The sequence below is a fragment of the Ornithorhynchus anatinus genome, chromosome 6 (genome assembly GCF_004115215.2).
Source record: "Ornithorhynchus anatinus isolate Pmale09 chromosome 6, mOrnAna1.pri.v4, whole genome shotgun sequence".
NCBI lineage: Eukaryota > Metazoa > Chordata > Mammalia > Monotremata > Ornithorhynchidae > Ornithorhynchus > Ornithorhynchus anatinus.
The window spans coordinates 22,413,156-22,433,376 of record NC_041733.1 but is presented as its reverse complement, the minus strand read 5'-3'; the positions used below and the strand labels follow the sequence as shown (position 1 = coordinate 22,433,376).

Below are 20,221 nucleotides of genomic sequence, written 5' to 3'. Positions count from 1 at the left end.
GTCGGCGTCGCGTTCCCCCCGCCCCCCGCTCCGTCTCGATTGGCCGCCGCGCTCAGGGCGGGACCGAGCGGCCGGCTCCTATTGGCTGCGCGGAGGAGGGCTGGGCCAGCGGGCGGCGCGCAGGCGCGGGGGAGCTCGTGAGGCCAGGAGGAAGGAGCGGTCATGGTAAGGGACCTGCCGGCCGGGTCGGGGGACGGTGATGGCGGGGGGCAACGGCCGAAGGTCCTGCAGAGGACCTGAGGAGAGACCTTCCGACTCCCCAGTGCTCAGCCTGGCCTCAGTGGCACGAGCCCGGGCTGGGGAGTCCCAGGTCGTGGGTTCGAATCCCGCCTCTGCCACTTAGCTGGGGGACTGTGGGCAAGTCACTTCCCCGGGCCTCAGTGACCTCGGTCTGGAAAATGGGGGTGAAGACCGGGAGCCTCGCGTTTGCCGCTGAGCCCCGCGCCTTCTCGAATGAATGAATGATCCCCATTTTGCAGATGAGGTCAGTGAGGCCCAGGGAAGTGAAATGACTCGCCCAGGGTCACACAGTCGATAGGAAGCGGGATTGGAACCGGCGACCCCTGCCTCCCCTTGATTCTGTGTATTGCCATCGTTCTTGTCTGTCCATCTCCCCCGATTAGATCTGTAAACCCGTCAGAGGGCAGGGACTGTCTCTATCTGTTACCGATTTGTCCATTCCAAGCGCTTAGTACGGTGCTCTGCACATAGTAAGCGCTCAGTAAATACTATTGAGTGAATGAATGAAAGAACCTGATTGCCACAGCGCTTAGAACAGTGCTCGGCGCATAGTAAGCGTTTAACAAATACCAACATTATTATTATTGTTATTATTATTACTCCCCCCAGCACTTATTCATTCATTCATTCAATAGTATTTATTGAGCGCTTACTATGTGCAGAGCACTGTACTAAGCGCTTGGGATGAACAAGTCGGCAACAGATAGAGACAGTCCCTGCCGTTTGACGGGCTTACAGTCTAATCGGGGGAGACGGACAGACAAGAACAATGGCACTAAACAGCGTCAAGGGGAAGAACATCTCGTAAAAACAATGGCAACTAAATAGAATCGAGGCGATGTACAATTCATTAACAAAATAAATAGGGTAACGAAAATATATACAGTTGAGCGGACGGGAACAGTGCTGTGGGGATGGGAAGGGAGAGGTGGAGGAGCAGAGGGAAAAGGGGAAAATGAGGCTTTAGCTGCGGAGAGGTAAAGGGGGGATGGCAGAGGGAGTAGGGGGGGAAGAGGAGCTCAGTCTGGGAAGGCCTCTTGGAGGAGGTGATTTTTAAGTAAGGTTTTGAAGAGGGAAAGAGAATCAGTTTGGCGGAGGTGAGGAGGGAGGGCGTTCCAGGACCGCGGGAGGACGTGACCCGGGGGTCGACGGCGGGATAGGCGAGACCGAGGGACGGTGAGGAGGTGGGCGGCAGAGGAGCGGAGCGTGCGGGGTGGGCGGTAGAAAGAGAGAAGGGAGGAGAGGTAGGAAGGGGCAAGTCCAGTGCTCTGCACCCAGTACACGTCCCATAAATGCGCGCAGCCGAGGCATAAGGTTGAATCAATCAATCGCACGTCTCGAGGGCCTACGGGTCGCAGAGCACTGTCCCCAGCGCTCGAGAGAGTCCACACTCAGCGACACGTTCATCCGTTCATTGGGTCATATTTTTTGAGCGCTTACTGGGTGCAGAGCACCGGACTGAGCACCCCACAACGAGGTCGCTGATCGATTGACGGGCCGATTGGGCAAGTGGGGGAAGCAGCGTGGCTCAGTGGAAAGAGCCCGGGTTGGGGAGTCAGAGGTCATGGGTTCAAATCCCGGCTCTGCCACTTGCCAGCTGTGTGACTGTGGGCAAGTCACTTCACTTCTCTCTGCCTCAGTTGCTTCCTCTGTAAAATGAGGCTGAAGACTGAGCCCTGCGTGGGACAACCTGATCACCTTATATCCCCACCCAACGCTTAGGACAGTGCTTGGCGCATAGTAAGCGCTTAACAAATACCATCATTATTATTATTATTCCTGCACGTGGCATCCGTTGGCCGAGCGCAGGCCCGGCTCCCGGGGTGTGGGGGAGAAGGGTCAAGGGGTCGCGCCTCCGCCTCCTCCGTCAGGTCTGAGAGCCAGGAACCTCGAGCCATCGGGACCGGGGCCGCTACCCATCTCGGATTCTCGTTTTTCTCCGCAGTTGCGCCGCGAGGCCCGTCAACGCCGGGAGTACCTCTACCGCAAAGCGCAGGAGGAGAAGCAGCGCGCCATCGAGGATAAAAAGGAGAGACTCAAGAAAGCCTTAGATGGTACAGTGGCCACCCCAACGCACACACAGAATCTCTCTCCATCCATCCATCCCTCTAACCATCCAACCATCCATCTATCCATCCAACCATCCGTCTCCCCGGCCCAGGAAGTCCCAGACGGAGTAGCCAACCAAGGGCCGAGCCAGGATGCCGATCTCCGCCCTGCCCGGGCTCAGCCTCTTTAATCCGACTCACTCAGGGAAAAATCCCCCCTCGCAAGATCAGAGAGGCTGAAACTGAACCCTGCTGGGCCTAGATCAGCCAATCAATGGTATTTATTGAGCACTTACTAGGTGCTAAGCACTTGGGAGAGTACAAAACATCAGAATTAGCAGCCCATAATGAGCTTCAGAAGGACTTCATGTCTGTGTACCTCGGTTACCTCATCTGTAAAATGGGGATTAAGACCGTGAGCCCTGTGTGGGACAGGGACTGTTGTCTAATCTGATTACATGGTGTCTGCCCCAGCGCTTAGTACAGTGCCTGGCACATAGTAAGCTTTTAATAGATGCCACTATTATTATTAATATTATTGTTAATGAAGTGTCCATCCCCTTGATTCTGTTTATCGTGATTATGTTGTCTTGTTTTTGTCCATCTGTCTCCCCTGATTAGACTGTCATTGCCTGACACATAGTAAGCTTCTAACAGATTCCACGATTATTATTATTAATAAAAGAAGTACTGGGGACCTCCTCCAAGAGGCGTTCCCAGACTGAGCTCCTCTTCCCCCTCTACTCCCTCTGCCATCCCCCCTTTACCTCTCCGCAGCTAAAGCCTCATTTTCCCCTTTTCCCTCTGCTCCTCCACCTCTCCCCTTCCCATCCCCACAGCACTGTACTCGTCCGCTCAACTGTATATATTTTCGTTACCCTATTTATTTTGTTAATGAATTGTACATCGCCTTGATTCTATTTAGCTGCCATTGTTTTTACGAGATGTTCTTCCCCTTGATGCTGTTTAGTGCCATTGTTCTTGTCTGTCCGTCTCCCCCGATTAGACTGTAAGCCCGTCAAACGGCAGGGACTGTCTCTATCTGTTGCCGATTTGTTCATCCCAAGCGCTTAGTACAGTGCTCTGCACATAGTAAGCGCTCAATAAATACTATTGAATGAGTGGACCACTTCTGGGCCATTCGGGTTCACCGTTTGATGCAGCGTTCGCTGGACCGAACACTGGGGTCCCAGGGTTTCTCTCAGATAGGCTGGGTTCGAGACCGCGTCCCCGCCGGGAAATACGTGGACTTGACTGGCGCTAGGGTCCTGAGTGGACTCGAGACAGCCTGTGGCACCAGAGCCCGCCCTCGGGGCCGGTTCGGTTGACACAGATCAAGCCCGACTGGGCCTAGGCCAGGGCTGGTTGGCTCCCTAACCCTCTCGTTCAGATGGTGCCGAAGTGGAAGCGCTTAGATACCGGGAAAACTGTGTTTCAGAGCGGATTTCTGGGCGCTGCTTCTTTGCCACCAGTGTTGATGCTGGACCCAGCGTAAGCAGAGACTAAGGCAGATTGATCCAGACTCTGGATTTTTGACCCAGCCAAAGCGCAAGCTGGACTGGTCCTGCCTCTCCCCAGTTCAGCTTTAATCCTCCCCCACAGGTTTGGGGGTTTGGAGGGTGGCAGAGAAGGGGGAAGGGGCCGCCGGGCTTCTCTCAAGGCGAGGGCGGCCGCAGATCCGAGGGAGGCGATGAGGCCCCGATGGGTGGGGACGGGGTCAGGCGAGTCCCCGTAGAGTAGAGTCTCACCTCTTTCTGCTTCTTTTTACAGAAAATCGGCTCATCCCCACCGAGCTCCGGAAGGAAGCTTTGGCCCTGCAAGGGGCCTTGGAGTTTGACGACAAAGGCGGAGAAGGTGAGGAAGGCACGGTAGTGGGAGAGGGGGAGAAGATGTGGGGGGTCCAATTCCCTGTTCTGGAAGGAAGGAAAATGCTAATTCGGAAGTCGACCGAGGATCGATTGCAGTCTCATGGGCCCCTCCCTCTCCTCCTCTCCCCGCCTCCCCACCCCCACGGTCCCCATTAATTCTCCCCTCCCCCGCTCCCAGGTGTGTGCAGCCATGTGGACGATGAATACCGTTGGGCTGGAGTGGAAGACCCCAAGATCATGATCACCACCTCCCGAGATCCCAGTTCCCGCCTCAAGATGTTTGCCAAGGTGGGGAGAACAAGCTGAGGAATCTGGGCTTCTTGTCTGCTGTGGGACCTTGGGCAAGTCACTTCACTTCTCTGGGCCTCAGTCCCCTCCTCTGTAAAATGGGGATGGAGACTGTGAGCCGGACAGGAGATGGGGACTGTGTCTGCCAGGATTTGCATGTATCCACCCCAGCGCTTAGAACAGGGCCTGGCACATACTAAGCACTTAAATACCACAATTACTATTATTATCATTCCGCCTGTTGCCTCTCCGCAGCCTATGCTGGTCTTCGTGATCGGGGCCACCAGGTGCGTAGTTGGTCCAAGACTGACCAAGGAGATGGGTGCGAGTTTTTCTCCCCCACCTTCTACACACTTTGACACCTGCTTTAATGATCGTGGTACTTCAGTGCCAACTAAGCGCCAAGCACTTTATGTACTAAATGCTGAGGTGGATACAAGATAATCCGGTCAGACGTAGTCCCTGTCCCACCTGGATCTCGCAGTCTGAGGAGAACGGGCATTGAATCCCTGTTTTACAAATGAGGAAAGGGAGACCCAGAGAAGTCGCTCGCAGTCACAGGGCGGCTAGATGGCCGGGCTGGGATTAGAACCCACATCCTCTGGCCCCCAGGTCCGTGCTCTTTCACGTGTTTTACCGCTGTCTCTCCTTGTTTGGCATCCAGGAACTGAAGTTGGTGTTCCCAGGGGCCCAGCGCATGAATCGGGGGCGGCACGAGGTGGGCTCGCTGGTCCAGGCCTGCAAGGCCAACGGCGTCACCGACCTGCTGATGGTGCACGAACACCGTGGGACGCCTGGTGAGTCAGCCCCGGTTCGGCCAACTAGGGCTGTCCAGGAGCTTCATCCTTGGCCCTTGACGGGAGAGAACACCCCCAGGTCCCAGTCCTGTCGGGGCGGGGCGTACATCCGGAGGGGTACAGCGGAAGCCCCGGCGGTGGTACGGCTGCCGTCCTAGGCGAGCCCACCTTTATTAGGAGGGGGGTCTGAGGTGGTGGGACTTGGGGTTGGGGTAGGGGCATTCCCTTGAAAGGTCCTTCCCGGGCTAGGATGTGATTTGGGGTAAAAAACCTTCTGCCTCACCCGAGGCCGGGAAGGGGCTGGAATAACCTACTTCTCCGTCACCAGTCGGGCTCATCGTATGCCACCTGCCCTTTGGCCCTACCGCCTATTTCACACTCTGCAATGTGGTGATGCGGCATGACATTCCAGATCTGGGCACCATGTCCGAGGCCCTGCCCCACCTCATCCTGCACGGCTTCTCCTCCCGCCTCGGGCAGCGGGTGAGTCTCCCGGCGGCTTCTCTGTCCCAACCCCCGCCCGGCTTGCGAGAGATTTAGGATCGGCCCCCTCACGTCCCTGCGGTGGGGCCGGAGCCGCAGCCTCGCCCGGGTCCTCCTCCGGGTCGCCGGGGCTCCCCTGAGGACGGGGCAGGGCGATGAACGGGCGACGAGGGGCCGAGGCTCTGTGACCCTACCCTGCCTCTCCCCTATTTCTCCCCTCTCAGGTCTCCGGCATCCTTAAGTATCTGTTCCCGGTGCCCAAGGAAGACAGCCACCGCATCATCACCTTTGCCAACCAGGATGACTATATTTCCTTCAGGTGGGCTCAGGGTGCACAGCCCTCATATCACAAGGGGTTATCCGGGGCGGCAAGGAATCGGTGGTATTTATTAAGCGTTTACTGAGTGCGGACCACTGTATTAAGTACTTGGGAGAGTACAACGCGCCAGAGTTGGTAGACACTTGCCCTGCCCGCAACGAGTTTACGCTCTCGAGGTGGTAGCACCCGGGAAGGGATGGTCTGCATCGTCTCTAGTTGAGACTGGACTTTACAGTCAGAATGAAGGAGGGCGGACCGGTCAAATCTGTGCCCTCACCCCTTCCCCTCTGGCCGGGGTCGGGGGAGTATCCTCTGCTCAGGAAGTACGGGGATGGCTGGAAGGCAGGTTCCGGGCTTCTCTTCTGGCCCCAGCCCCTCACCCATCATCTTCTCCCATTCTTCTCCCTGCACCTGCCTCTCCCTTGTCCTCCCTCTCCTCCCTCCAGGCACCACGTGTACAAGAAGCCCGATCACCGCACCGTGGAGCTGTCAGAAGTAGGGCCCCGGTTTGAGATGAAGTGTGAGTGTCTCTAGGGCAACTGTGTTGGTAGGAGGGAGGCGACCCCTCCCACCTGGGCCTGACGGTGGGGAGGATCTGGGCGGAGTGGGGTGGGGGCCCCCTTTCTTTTCTCCCGGAGCTAACCCCCCCGCCCCATCTTCATCTTCTGCAGTGTACATGATCAAGCTGGGCACGCTGGAGAACGAGAATACGGCTGAAGTGGAATGGCGCTGGCATCCTTACACCAACACTGCCCGCAAGAGGAAGTTCCTGAGTGTGGAGTAGGAGTCTCTCCCTCACCCCCCACACTCCTCTCTCCTCCGCTCCACCTGACTCTCCCGCCCGACGGGGCTCCACCCGGTTGCGGCGGCGGTTCCCCACTTCCCTGCAGGGAGGAACCGGAGCCGCCGTGTTCTGGGACACAGACTTTATTTTCCTTCATTGTCAGTACAATAAAGACAGTCTCTCATTGAAATGTCTCCTGGCCACAACCTGCCTGCAGCTGTGGCCAGTCGTCCCCTTACGAGGGGAAACTGGAGTGGACGGCTCTCTTGGGGAGCAAGGAAAGGGTCTGTTCTTCTGCCTGTCCGGCCTGGGGGCCCCGACACAGGGGCATCCTAACGAGAGGCCCACGTCCTCGAGGCGGCCGGGTGGCGGCCAGAGGCGGGCGTCTTCCTCTACACACGGCTCCACTCAGCTGGAGGGTCTCGGGGACCTTTAGGTTTCCCGATGCGAATGTTGAAGCCTGAGGAGGGAGGGAGGAGGGAGGTCAGGGCGCACCTGGGGCTTCCCAAGGATCCATCCTCCCACCGCTCACCTCCACCGTCTACCTAAGTTGCTGGGGTGGAGCCCAGTCACGTTGCTCCTGGCTGTGATTTCTCCTATGTCTTCATACGCCCCTGATGACGGATTTCCGGAGGTGCCTGGAGAGGAGAAACTGCCCCCGCCTCCCCCGCAACCCACCCAGAAATACGGTTTACGTCTGTTAGCACCTGGCCCGGGCCTGCCTCTTCTACCCTCTCGCCGCCCGGAGCTGCCCACCGCGGCTCCCCCCGTCATGGTGGGGCTGCTGTTCGCATTTGGTTAGTATTTTATGTTCTCTTGTTGGTTATGGTATTTAAGCGCTTACTATGCACCCAGCACTGTACTAGACACTGGGAGACTACAAGATAATGAAGTTGGACACAGTCTGGCCCACCGGGGGCTCACAGTCTAAACAGGAGGCAGTAGATTTAATCTCCATTTCACAAACGAGGAAACAGACACAGAAGTTAAATGACTTGTCCAAGGTCACACTGCGGAAAAAGGGTAGAGCTGAGACTAGAATCCAGGTCCTCTGACTCTGCTGACGCCTCCCCCCACCACCCCCCCTCTTTCTGTACTTCTTCCACCCAAGGGAATGGGGTGGGGCTCTTCAGAGGGAAGGCAGCTCTATTGGTTGGGAGTTCAGTTCCCTTTTCAGTGTCCCTTCCCTTCCCTGCAGTACAAGGGATTCCCATAATAATAATGTTGGTATTTGTTAAGTGCTTACTGTGTGCAGAGCACTGTTCTAAGCGCTGGGGGAGATACAGGGTCATCAGGTTGTCCCACATGAGGCTCACAGTTAATCCCCATTTTACAGATGAGGGAACTGAGGCCCAGAGAAGTGAAGTGACTTGCCCACAGTCACATAGCTGACAAGTGGCAGAGCTGGGATTCGAACTCATGACCTCTGACTCCCAAGCCCAGGCTCTTTCCACTAAGCTACCCTGCTTCTCTATGTGGCAGAGGGATGCCTGCCCCTCCCCACCCCACGTTACTTACCTCTTTTTCCAGCTGAGGGAGTAAAGACCTGCAGAATGGAGCGGGGACAGAATTTAGAAAAACTTTAAAGCCAGGCAGGAAGGGAGCCGAGGTCTCCCAAAGCGGAAAGGCTCCCATGGCCGGGTCCCTTTAGGGAACACGGTCGATCTCATTTTCTCCAGGACGGGGAGGGGAAGGACCAAGCTGGAGCTGAGGCTAGCCAAGAGGGGGTCGGAGGGAGGAAAGCTGGGAAGTGCTGTGCTGGAAAGGGAGGGCAGGGTGTTCCAAAAAAGAGGATGTGGGGGAGGTCTCTGCTCCAGTAGGGGGGCAAGACTCACCGGGGGGAGCAGATTTCTGAGGAGAGTTTTCCCGCTGCCATTGCTGGAGACCGGCGAGGGGCAACAGTGGGAGGGGCTGTCTGCTGCAGTGAAAAGGAAGGGAGAAAGAGATGCCCTTTTCGGCCACCCAGCTCTCGTTCACCCGAAGACCAGTACGAGTGGGACCCAGGAGCCCCGCCTCCCAGCTCAAACTGTTGCCACCCTCCCCACGCCCCCGACTCCTCTTCTAGGCCCGGAAGCTGATGAGCGCCGAGCCGGTCCTCCGACCTCACCTGGGCTGGGGAAGTTCACTTGGGTGTACTCGGTTGTGGGTGTGGGTCGGTGGCTGGGACTACCGGGGAGAGAGTTGGTAGGGCGGGGAACCCTGAGCTCCGGAGGGGCCTGTTCCGGACTGGCGCCCCGCTGGCCGCGGGATCGGACCGTGCTGTACAACGGGACCTCCGCCGGGGCCGAGCCCCCCGCCGTCACGTTGTCGTACTGGGGCTCCCGGGGCTTGGATTCGGAGGAGGGGGGAGGGGGCCCTCGCTTGTGGACTACGGCGTAGGTGTCGTTCATGCCCCGGGCTGGCTCTGTGGGAGGCAAAGGTCCCACGGGCTCCCCTGGCACAGAGATGCTCCTAGGGGAGAGGGGGGAGAAAAGGAGAACAAGATCCAATTGGGTCTGGGAACCTCAGCCTGCGGTCGACTCCCACCGGCCATTCCTTCCAACCCTGGGTTACTCCGGCCTCCGTCCCATTCCCAGAGCCAGCTGTCCCTCATGATTAGGGGCTGGGGGAGGGGGGGCCAGAGTAGAAGGCGGCAGTCCAGCTCTGGGGCCGAGTGAGTGGGAGAGGGAGAAGTAGTCAACCCCGGCTTTTGGAGAACAGAAACTGCCCGGGCCTACGGGCGGAGTTGAGAGAGGTGGAGGGAACCCAGCTGCCAGAAGTCTCATCAACACAAACCCACAGAATCAGAAAACAGTACATTTCCAGCCTGGCCTGCGGAGTGGAGATGGTTCCCGGCCACGACCACGTAGAGCCTTGACGGAGGGAGCTGTGGGGGTCCCTGACGGCCCCTACCCTTCCGGAGCCGTGAAGCTGGCTTGGGACGCCATCAGAGAAGCTCTCCTCCTCTTGAGGTCAAATAACCGGCCCCGCCAGATACCGAGTTTCAGAAAACCCATTTGGGAACTGGAAGGCGGGGCTGGTTTTGAGTCGTGAGAGAAGTAGGGAGGATGGGGGGGGAGGGGGGAGGGCGTCGAGGCCCAGGACCCGTCCTGGGAATGAGCAGCCGGCTTGCGGCTTGCAGCGGCCCTAGGTCGGCTCCGGGTCGGCCCTCGGGCCCGGTCTGTGTGTGGCGGCCCTGGGGTCAGCCCTCGGGCCCGATCGGCCCTGGGTCTGCCCTCGGGCCCCTCCCAGGAGGAGGTGTGGGATTCGTGGGTCCTGACCCTCCGTCCCACCGCCTCTGACCTGCGGGGCGGTTTGGGTCGGGTTGGGGCCGGGGTGGGGGCTGCTGCCTGATTTCTCGGCCGGCCCCTTGAGCCGGGCTCCTCTGCCCTCCTGGGGTCGTGGCCGGAGGGAGGCGGGGGATCCTACCTTAAGATGTTCGGGGGCTGGCAGGGGGGCGAGGGGTGTTGGCGGCGATGGGGCCGTAGGGAGAGCGCGTCGTCATAGAGGGGCAGCAGCCGGCCCTGTGGAGAGGGACACAACGACAGAGACAGAGAGATGGAAAGAGGGCGAGGAGAGCGCGAGGCCCCCTCCCTTCCCCAGAACCAGAGAGCAGGGGTGGCCAGCTGGGATGGGCCGGACTGGGCCGGGCTGGGCCTGGCTGGGCCGAGCAGGGCCGAGCTGGGCCGAGCAGAGCTGGGTTTCCTCTGTCAGGAAGTGTCCCAATGTCACTAACCCGCCCTTCTGTGCCGACAGAGGCACGTTAACCCCTTGCAGCCCGGATGGCGAGGAAGCGGCGGGCGGGGGCGTTTCCGGACCTCCTCGGCCCCTCCGAGCCCACCAGGGAAAATCCCTTGGTGCAGGCCGGCGGGGGTCTCCCAGCTCCCGCCGCGGGCCCACCGGGGTGGAAGGCCGGGGCAGGGGGAAGGGGCGGCACTGGAGGGCATGACTAACTCCGGAGGGGTTTTGGGGTTCTAGCCGTGCACGACCCCCCGAGTGCCTCCTCCTCCGGGACCCCTCCCCCCATCAGCCAGCTAAGGCCTTGAACGAGGGGAGCCCGGTCAGAAGGGCTCCCTCCGGGCGACCGAGGGTGGCGGAGTGGGCGAGGCCATGGCGGGGGTTGGTGGGGAGCGATGATAGTGGTATTTGTTATGCGCTTACGAGTTGCCAAGCACTGTACTAAGCGCTGGGGTAGACACAAGGTGATCAGGTTGCCCCACGTGGGGCTCACGGTCTTCAACCCCATTTTCCCGATGAGGTCACTGAGGCCCAGAGAAGTTAGGTGACCTGCCCGAAGCCGCAGGGGCTCGGGCTGGAGAGGAGAAGGGCGGGCAGCTGGGGGCATCAGGGCATCGGGGGCATCGGGGGCATCTGGGCCCGGGGGTGGAGGGGGGCGGCCGGCGGGGGCAGCGCGCCCCCTGGCGGCGGGTGGGAGAACGGGGCCTGACTACCCCCGCCGTGGAGCCCGCGCGCCCCCTACCGGCCGCAACCTCTGCTTGCAGCCTTGGGCATTGAAGCCGCCGGGGGATGGGGAGCCGCCCCCAGCCTCCATTCGTTCATTCATCGGATTTACTGAGCGCTTACTATGTGCACAGCACTGTCCTAAGCGCTTGGAATGGACAATTCGGCAACAGAGACAAACCCTGCCCGATAACGGGCTCCCGGTCTAAACGACAATGGTATTTGTTAAGCGCTTACTATGTGTCGAGCACGGTTCTAAGCGCTGGGGTAACAATAATAATTATGGTATTTGTTAAGCACTTACTCCGTGCTGAGCACTGTTCTAAGCGCTGGGGGAGATACAGGGTCATCAGATTGTCTCACGTGGGGCTCACATTTTTTTAACCCCCTTTTTAAAGATGAGGTAACTGATGCCCAGAGAAGTGAAGTGACTTGTCCACGATCACACAGCAGACAAGTGGCGGAGTGGGGATTAGAACCCACGACCTCTGACTCCCAACCCGTGCTCTTTCCACTAAGCCACGCTGCTTCTCTAAGTAGATACAAGGTGATCAGGTTGTCCCACGTGGACCTCACCATCTTAATCCCCATTTTACAGATGAGGGAACTGAGGCACAGAGAAGTTAAGTGACTTGCCCAAAGTCACACAGCTAAGTGAGGGAGACAGGATTAGAACCCACGACCTCTGACTCCCAAGCCCGGGTTCTTGCCACTGAGCCTCTAGCCCCCAGCCTCCGGGCCTTGCCCCCCCTCCCTGCCTCCCTTCCAACCTCCCACAGTGTCCCTAGAGTGCCCCGGCAGCGGCCAGGGCCAGGCAAGCCCGTACCTCCTTGAGATTCTCACTGTTGGGGGTGGTGGTGTCCAGCGCCACCCGGAACATCTCTGCCACGATGTGGTACACAAATTTATACTGCTCCTAGTGAGAAGAAGCGGGGACAGATGAGGGACGTCAGGGGGGAACTCATCTTTTCTGACTCCCCTCACCGGGCCCAGGGGGCTCCCAGCCTGACTGACCTCAGTCAGGCTAAAGCCACCGGACTCTCCCCGGGTCAGAGACAGGAACGGGGAAGGGAGGGAGGAGTGGGAGCATCTTCGCTCACTCATGTTGGGGGGTGTTAGGAGGGAAAACCCCCCTTCTCCTAGGCGGGACCACCTCTGTCTTGCTCTTACCTGGGTCTGCACGGCTGAAGGCCGCTGCCGCCGCATCTCCAGAACGATATCAAAGATGCTGAAATTTGGAGGGATCCTCTGGAGTCGGAGACACGGTGGGGAGAGCAGCTGAGAGAAGGGGTCTCCCCCCTCCCCCCGATACAGCTCATTCACACACACACACACACCACACACCCCACACGCATTCATGGACTGGCACCCGCAAGCACGTCTACACAGGTACACTCACACAAACCCCTCAACTCTTAGGACTGGTACCTGCTTGAGGAGGAGATGGCGAACGTAATCGACGGTGCATATCACACCCGTCCGGCCACAGCCAGCACTGAGAGAGAGGGAGAGGGATAGAGTCAGGGGAGGGGAGGGAAGAGGGAACTGAGAGAGAGTGAGGACTCAAGGAATGGGCTGGGGAGAGATTTCAGGAGGTGGAAGGGGACGGTGGTGCCAAGTCAGGAGAGGTGGGCCTGTGATGACCCTGGCCTGGGGAAGGGACTCTAATTCGGGAAGGGCTATGAGTTTGGGGTTAAGAGGAGGGAGAGAGGGGATCTCATACCTGCAGTGTACACAGAGAGGGGCAGGATCATCCCCCTTGGTTCTCCGCGCCTCCTCCACCATGGACAGGAAGTGGCCCGTGTTGTCAGGAATGCCCCGGTCTGGCCACGCCATATAGTGAAACTGGCTCAGTGTTCGCGTGTCCTACCAGTCCCGACAGACAGATTATGGGCCTTTCTCCAGGACCCAGCTCCCACCTTTCCTTATCCCCCGGTCCACTCCCCAAGATCTAGGGGCACCCAGATGGCTTTAACGTAGAAGATAGTCTCCTGGGAGTTGGGACTGGGGACACCGTCCTATGGGACCTCTGCTGAGAAGGCCCAGCTTGGTATGGGGGGCAGTAGCGATGAATGTTAATCCAAAAGTTTGGTCACATGGAAATAATTTTTAAAAATGTACTAACTAAAAACAAAAAGAGTTTTAACAGGGAAGCAGTGTGGCCTAATGGAAAGAGCTCGGGTTTGGGAGTCAGAAGGACCTGGGTCTAGTCCCAGCTCTGCCACATGTCTACTATGTGGTCCTGGGCAAGCCACTTAACTTCTCTAAGTCTCAGGTACCTCATCTGTAAAATAGGGATTAAAAACTGTGAGTTTTATGTGGGACGTGGATTTTGTCCAACCTCATAAGCTTGTATCTACACCAGCGCTTAGTGCAGTGCCTGGCACATAATAAACCCCTAACAAATACCATTAAAAAATAACCCCATTATCAACTGTGTTAGCAATAAAATTCTGGAAGTATAAAGACAAAGGAACGGCAGAGAAAGCTCTTTCCAACAGGCATCAGTCTGCAGTTGGCACATATATGTATAGCTGGCATTGTTTAGTCTTATCCTGACTCCGAGCAGCCCCACTGGCTGCTTGATGACAAACCCTAACAGTTTCAGAATCTTTACACTAGCTTCATTACTTATAACCAGAGAAGAAAATGAGGTGAAGAATTTGGCAAATTTGGCTGCGCATTTCTAGTGAGCTCAGAGCCTTTACCCCTGACGTATTCACCACACGCTTTGAGGTGAAGGGTCCCTATTCGTCAGACTCCCCTCCCCTCCAGTCCCTTCCTCTTGAGTGGGGATTGAGCTCTGACTCCCTGACAGAAGCAGGGGGAGGGAAAGGGCCGGGGATCGGGAGAGATTCCTTGGGACTGGACTGTAGCTTCCCACGCTTACCCTCTGGAAGGTGACGGTCATAGACCGCAGCAGCACATCCGGGTTCAGCTGCTTTTCCCTTGTCTTCCCAGCATAAGAACCAGGGGACAAAGCCACAGAGAGGAAAGGAGAAGAGAGTTGTAAAGTTGCAATGATGCAAACCAGTTTTAGGCGACCTCTTCCTGCCCGCCTTACTCCTCTCCATGTCCCCTGGAGAAACACCCCCCCCACCCCCCACCCAGAGCTCGGTCCCCATTTACCTGGACGACAGAGAACGGTCCGATCTGGAGCGGTTCCTGCTCCAGGGGCCAGTAACGCTCACATTTTTTCTGGGGAGGGAAGGAAGGTGAGAGCTCCAGAGCCCACAACCAAGGTGGATGGTCATGACACTCACTGTCTCCAGAGATGGAGACGGGTCCCCAAGAAGAGACTGGATTTCGGACATAACCGCGAAGGTCCAGATGACAGCCACAGCAGTGATGGAGCAGAGCTGGAGGGGGCCAGCGGCCAAGGAGAAAGGCTGGGGTGAGGAGAATCACACAGAGAAGAGGCCGGGAGGGCAGCGATGAGGACTGGGGGACAGAGGTGAGGTTGTGGGAGAGGGGGGCCAAGGGAATAGAGGTTGAGCGTGGGGGGGAAGGGAGAGCAGGACCAGGAGTCCGTGAGGGGAGCCGGGAGGACTGTTAGGGGGCTGAGGGACATAAAGGGGACCCAGAAGGAGAGCGAGGACAGCAAGAAGAAGAGGGATAGAGGAGAGAGCGAGGCGTGGGGGCGGTGTTGACGAACTCTCACCTTGCCATTCTCAAACTCCCTACAGGCCATGATGATCACCTGAGGAAGGGGTGAGGCATCAGCCCAAGAAGGGAAAGGACAGGCCTCATTTTACTTGGCCACTTCTTGGATTCACCACGTGGTCCCTCCGCCCGTGCCGGTCTCCCAACTACACTGACCTTCACGTGGTACTGCCAGATCATCCTCCAGAATTCCAGCAAGGTGTGAGCCAGTGGTCCTTGAGTGGCTATGTAGCCCTTCCGCCCATCCACTCCCTGAGTGCACAGAAAGGGTCAGCAACATATTGGGAACAAGACATTCTACCCCTGGAGGTCCCCATCCCCTCTCCTGTTCAATGCAGAATAGGGATCGGGGAGGCCCCAGGCTGGTCATCAGGAAGAGAACCCAGTTCCATGGGTCTCCAGCCCCAGCCCTTAATAATTATGGTACTTGTTTAAGCGCTTACTATGCGCCAAGCACTGTTCTAGGCACTGGGGTAGTTACAAGGTAATCAGGTTGGACACCGTCCCTGTCCCACATGGGGCTCGCATTCTTAATCCCCATTTTACAGATGAAGTAACTGAGCCCCAGAGAAGTGAAGTAGCTTGTCCAAGGTCACACAGCAGACATGCGGCAGAGCTGGGATTAGAACCCAGGTCCTTCTGACACTCAGGCCCGTGTTCTAGCCACTAAGACACTCTGGCCTCTTCACAGCTGGAGAGGAGGCAGCTGGTTCAGGAGTAGGGCCTGGCAACCTGGAATGCCTAGGTGGGGAAGTGTTCACGATCAGGGCCTCATCTAGGGAGAAGCTTCCCCTCCCACCATGGCCTGTCCCGGCTTCCCCCAAGTCCTCCAGCCTTGGGAGACCTGGATGAAGTTGGCGTTGATGTAGTCTGTCTGCCCATCCTCCTCCAACAGGGCCAGGGGCACCCGGGTCTGGTCATCTGGCGGGGAAGGGGAAAGAGCTGGAATCAGGCCAGCCGAGGGCTCCCACCCCTACCCGGAGGTGGCCGATCTAGGGTTGACCAGAGTTGTTGAGACTGAGAAACTGAGGAGCGAGGGAGGTGGGGGAGAGAGCCAGTGTGGGATGTGTGTGTATATGGGGCGGGGTGGGGGGTGGAGGACAACTCTAAGGACCCAGTAGAGATCAGGCTGAGGGTTGGTTAAGCTAAACTGAAGATGGAAACCAGCAAATCTTTCCCCATTCCTCCCTCTACCCACACTCTCCCTCCCTCTGGCCCTCTCCAGTGGTCTCAGAGAAGACCAACCCCCATCCACCACCACCCCAACCCAATTTCCCCCTGAACACACAGGAAAGCCCCCTTCTCTTACAAGGCAGGATGTCTTTGTATCGGTTTTTTTTCAGGTTGTCTTTGCTAGCGCCTGTCTCCATGGAGAAGTTACTGTCCCCTCGCCACGCAGCTGAACGGTTCCGGATGTCCTGACCAGAGAACCACCACACGTGAGCTGGCCCTGGGCCAGGGGACAGAAAGCCCAGCGCAGCTCCCCACAGGCCCCACATGCGGCAGGCCCGAGGGGGAGCCCGCTGGGCCGGACTCCGAGAGCGGCCTGGAGGAGTGGGAGATGGAACATCCCCTTTCTGCCGAAGTCATGGTCGAGCCCATCTCGGGGCAGCGAGGGCTCTTCCTCTGCAGCTCTCGAGCTCAGCAACACTGCAGCAACGAGGGCTGCTTCCTCGCTGCTCTTCTCCCAAAACCCGATCCTCGGCGATGTCTCCCCTCCATGCCAGGTTCTGTCCCGTGTTTGTTTTCCAGCCCCTCGAGGGCTCCCCCTTAATCGTAATCATAATCCTGATGTTTGTTAAGCCCTCACTATGTGTCAAGCACCAAACTAAGGAACTAAGTGGGTAGATACCGAATATTCAGAGGGACAGTCTCTGTCCCACATGAGACTTCTGGCCTAAGTAGGAGGAAGAACAGGTATTGAATCCCTATTTTAATGAATCGGTCAACTCAAGAGGGCAGACCACAGTACTAAGAGCTTGGGAGAGTACAATGCAAAATGATTAGTAGACCCGTTTCCTGCCCACAATGAGTTTAAAGTCTCGAGGTGAGGAAATGGAGGCACAGAGAAGTTAAGTGACCTCCCTGAGTTGGGGTTAGAACCCAAGTCCTCCGACTGGCCAGGACTGTGGTCTTTCCACCAGGACACGCTGCTTCCCTCCTTCCCTTCCCTTATCCCAGGGTCCAACATGACAGCCATTTCTGGGCTCCTCTTGTAGTCTGGGGAGGAAGGGAGGGAGGGAGAGGCTGGACTTCTGAATTTTCCGTGCCATGTCGGAGGGGGTTTCCTTGGGGTAACTATCATCGTGGGAGGGAGCGTTTCTCCAGAAGCGGGAGCTGCGGAGGACCCATCCCATTCCCCCATAGGCGTCCCATTCCCCCATAGGCAGCACCAACCTTACCTGATGGCTTAGTGGGGAAGTGGTTTGAGGCTGAGAGGGGACCAGGCGACAGTGGACAGTGGCTAGGTGGCTCCGGAGGAACTCCCCCTCCCAGGCAGGAGCCCCTGCTCTGGGAACAGGAGGGTGACTGAGTCTGGAACCACGTGGAGCTCAGTGTGCCCGTCATGCCAGCGGGAGCCAAGCAGCCAGTCTCCCAACTGCTTTTTGAGATGCTGCCGCCCTCTTGGGTCCCGGTAAAACCGGCTGCGCAGCCCTCCCCCAGGCCAGTTCCCTTCCAACCCCCTCCCCCAAGCACCGGCTGGGCTGGTTCTGCCACCTGCAGCGGGGGCAGAGGAGACGTCGTCTTCCCAATTAGGAGAACCTCAACCTCTAGGGTGGTGGAGGACAGCGGGGTCACGAAGGCCTGGCCAGCCCTGCAGAGCCAGGAGCGCCCACCGCCGAGCGCCCCCTTTTGGCCTCGCAGCCCTTGTCCCCGGCCCAGTTCCCAGGGCACACTCTGAGCCTGCTGCAAAGTGGGCTCTCGGGAGGATCGCCCCGCTCTGCCCTTCTTGGAGCCACAGCTCCCACCTCCTGCCCAGGGGACGTGCCCTTGGAGCAGTCCAGCCGGCGGCCCAGTCACGCTCCCCAGACAGTGAGCTGTGGGGGCCAGCACAGCTTTTCCGTAAGTACGAGCCCTGAGTGATGGGGGCAGAGTCGGTGGGGGAAGGAAGATTCTGGAAACACTGAGGCCGAGCGAAGAATCAAGGTTGGGGGTGGAGGGCGGGGAATCCGGCTCCGATTCCCTGGACTCTACCCACCCCCTCTTGCTGCCCTGTCATGGTTTTGGGACTCCCTCTTGTTTCCCTACTTTTCCTACCACCTTCACCTCCTTTGGTGAGGAGGAATAGGGGGCCCCTCAGAAAGAGACCCCTGCAGAAAATGCCAGCTCAGTAGGCTCACCACTGCTACGTTCACCCTTGGGAACCATCACCTTCTCCCCCAGAGCCCAAACTCCTGCTTCACAGCTCTTTGCAGCCCCCGGCTTCCCACATCTCCACAAAGGCGTCCCTAGCTCCTCCAGTCTCCTCCAGGTCTTCACTGGCAGAAGAATGTCCTGTTCACCCCCAACCCCGTCCCCGTTCCCCCAGGTAAGCTAGAGCCCCTCATCTCTCAGTTCTTTTTACCAGACCGGCTCCCTCCTTGCAGCTCCCAGCCTGAGGTGCTTCGGGTGGGAAGGTGCGGAGCAGCTGGGTGGGGTCCCCAAGAAAGTCACTGGAGAGATGGGAAGGGAGCAGACAAGAAGAATAGAGAATAAAATGGAAAGAAAAAGGAGGAGGAGAACGATGGGAGGAGGAAAAGGGAAAATAGGGTCCAGGGAAGGAGGGAGAGAGAGGGGAAGAAAGCAAGCAGGAGATAGAGGGGGGAGAAGGAAAAAGAGGCGTATCCGAAGAGAAGTATCAGTAAAAGAAGAGAGTATCAGAGCAGGTTGCGAGCAGAGAACTGTGAGAATGGAGGAAACTGGGAAAGGGGCTATGTATCCCTGTCTTGGACTTGAGGGGAGTCAAAGAGGGGAACTGGGGATCCTTGGAGACCCAAGGGGGAGGGGCGGCTAGAACTCACGTTGAACTCCCCGGCGATGACTGCCTCCTCCTGCCCACCCCGGGCGTCCACCTGGGCCAGGAAACCCCGCACGTTCTCCAGGGAGCGGCTCATCGTGGGGGCCCCGGGGCCAGAGGGCGGGCCAGGCGAGTGGCCCCAAGCTGGGGGAGCAAACCAGGAGCAGCCCAGGTAGGCGGGAGACTGAAGGGGAAGTGGAGAGTCTGACAGCGGCCAGAGCTGGGGGACCGCCCAGCCTAGGCCTCACAGCCAATGGGAGCTGGGAGGGGGGGCCAGGAGGGAGTGGGGAGGAGAAATTGGGGTGGGGGGGTGGAGGAGGGGGAGAGGAGGAGGGAGGACAGGCCCTAACCTAGCCAGGGACACCTCCAAAGCCCTGACAGGATCAGAGTGGGAAGGAGTCGGTCCTCAGGGTGAGGGGCTGAGAGAGCTCCAGCCGGCCCCTTCTCCCTCAAGGCAGTCCTGACTCTCCAGAGCTGCCGAGGAGAAGGCTCGCAGGTCTCTGGGGCTTCACTGACCCTGAGAATTGTAAAAGGGAAGGTTCTCACGGCCCCGGAGCTGCCCTCGGCCTGAGGTTCCCGCTCGACCCTGGCGGACGGGGATAACATCCCGGACGGCTCCAGGACCCCGCTCTCCCAACTCGTTCACTGTGCAGCTGTTCGGGGAGCTTTCGTCCTCATCCCGGCAGGAGCTGGAGCTCTCAGACAGGCGAGGAGAAGTCAAAGGATCAGGGCCTGAGGTGGGAGCCTGGGGAGGCAGGCTGGGGTGTGCAGGCAGGCCGGGTTTGGGGGAGGGGAGTTTCTCTCCCCTTGCTTCTCCTTTCAGAATTCCTCAGTAGCACCCTGCTTCTCCACCACTCTCTGGGCTTAGGCTCTTCACCTGCTCCGCTTCTCGGCCTCCCTCCCCGGGCATCCATCACCCTCCAGTTCCACAGTCTCTGCTACCGTAGTAATAATGTCCCCTCTCCTCAGACAGCTCTGCTTACCCTTCTTCACTGCTGTGACACCCCAGGCGAGCTGAAGGAGGCTGATCCCAGAATCTGAACAGGATTCTAGACAACAGACTTGGACAGGGACATCCCTCTAGAAGTCTCTAGAACTCCAGCCATTCTTCCTCCTGTTCTTGGCCTTCCCCAAACCCTACAGAGGTGGGGGGAGTGCTATTACCCCTGTCCCTAATCTACCCTAATATCTGTCTTCCCCCTGTAGACTGGAAACTCCTTGTGGGCAGGGGTCACATCTACCAAACTCTGTTGCGTTGTATTCTCTCAAGCATTTAGTTCGGTGCCCTGCACAC

General features: G+C 58.3%; 2 protein-coding genes across 4 annotated transcripts; one reads left to right on the top strand and one right to left on the bottom strand.

Annotated features, from left to right (window-relative positions):
• The first annotated feature begins 104 nt into the window (after nt 1–104).
• IMP4 (IMP U3 small nucleolar ribonucleoprotein 4) lies at nt 105–7,017 on the top strand. Of its 2 annotated transcripts, none has more exons than XM_029067677.2 (9): nt 105–165; nt 2,186–2,294; nt 4,059–4,142; nt 4,335–4,444; nt 5,109–5,241; nt 5,570–5,724; nt 5,949–6,043; nt 6,490–6,563; nt 6,715–7,017. In XM_029067677.2, the coding sequence occupies exons 1-9, from the start codon at nt 163–165 to the stop codon at nt 6,825–6,827; spliced, it is 876 nt and encodes a 291-aa protein (XP_028923510.1). In that variant the 5' UTR covers nt 105–162; the 3' UTR covers nt 6,828–7,017. The 2 variants fall into 2 exon arrangements, with proteins under 2 accessions (XP_028923510.1, XP_028923511.1); XM_029067678.1 differs by lacking the exon at nt 105–165 and adding an exon at nt 3,727–3,890.
• On the bottom strand, nt 6,955–19,117 carry PTPN18 (protein tyrosine phosphatase non-receptor type 18). Of its 2 annotated transcripts, none has more exons than XM_029067675.2 (17): nt 18,932–19,117; nt 16,240–16,348; nt 15,775–15,851; nt 15,087–15,182; nt 14,929–14,967; nt 14,397–14,465; nt 14,158–14,220; nt 12,991–13,133; nt 12,696–12,762; nt 12,438–12,515; nt 12,094–12,183; nt 10,236–10,330; nt 8,935–9,278; nt 8,663–8,742; nt 8,346–8,373; nt 7,373–7,489; nt 6,955–7,287 (listed from the first exon to the last, which is right to left on the bottom strand). In XM_029067675.2, the coding sequence occupies exons 1-17, from the start codon at nt 19,022–19,024 to the stop codon at nt 7,220–7,222; spliced, it is 1,656 nt and encodes a 551-aa protein (XP_028923508.1). In that variant the 5' UTR covers nt 19,025–19,117; the 3' UTR covers nt 6,955–7,219. The 2 variants fall into 2 exon arrangements, with proteins under 2 accessions (XP_028923508.1, XP_028923507.1); XM_029067674.2 differs by having other exon boundaries at nt 8,663–8,745; nt 18,932–19,116.
• Between the last annotated feature and the right edge of the window lie 1,104 nt (nt 19,118–20,221).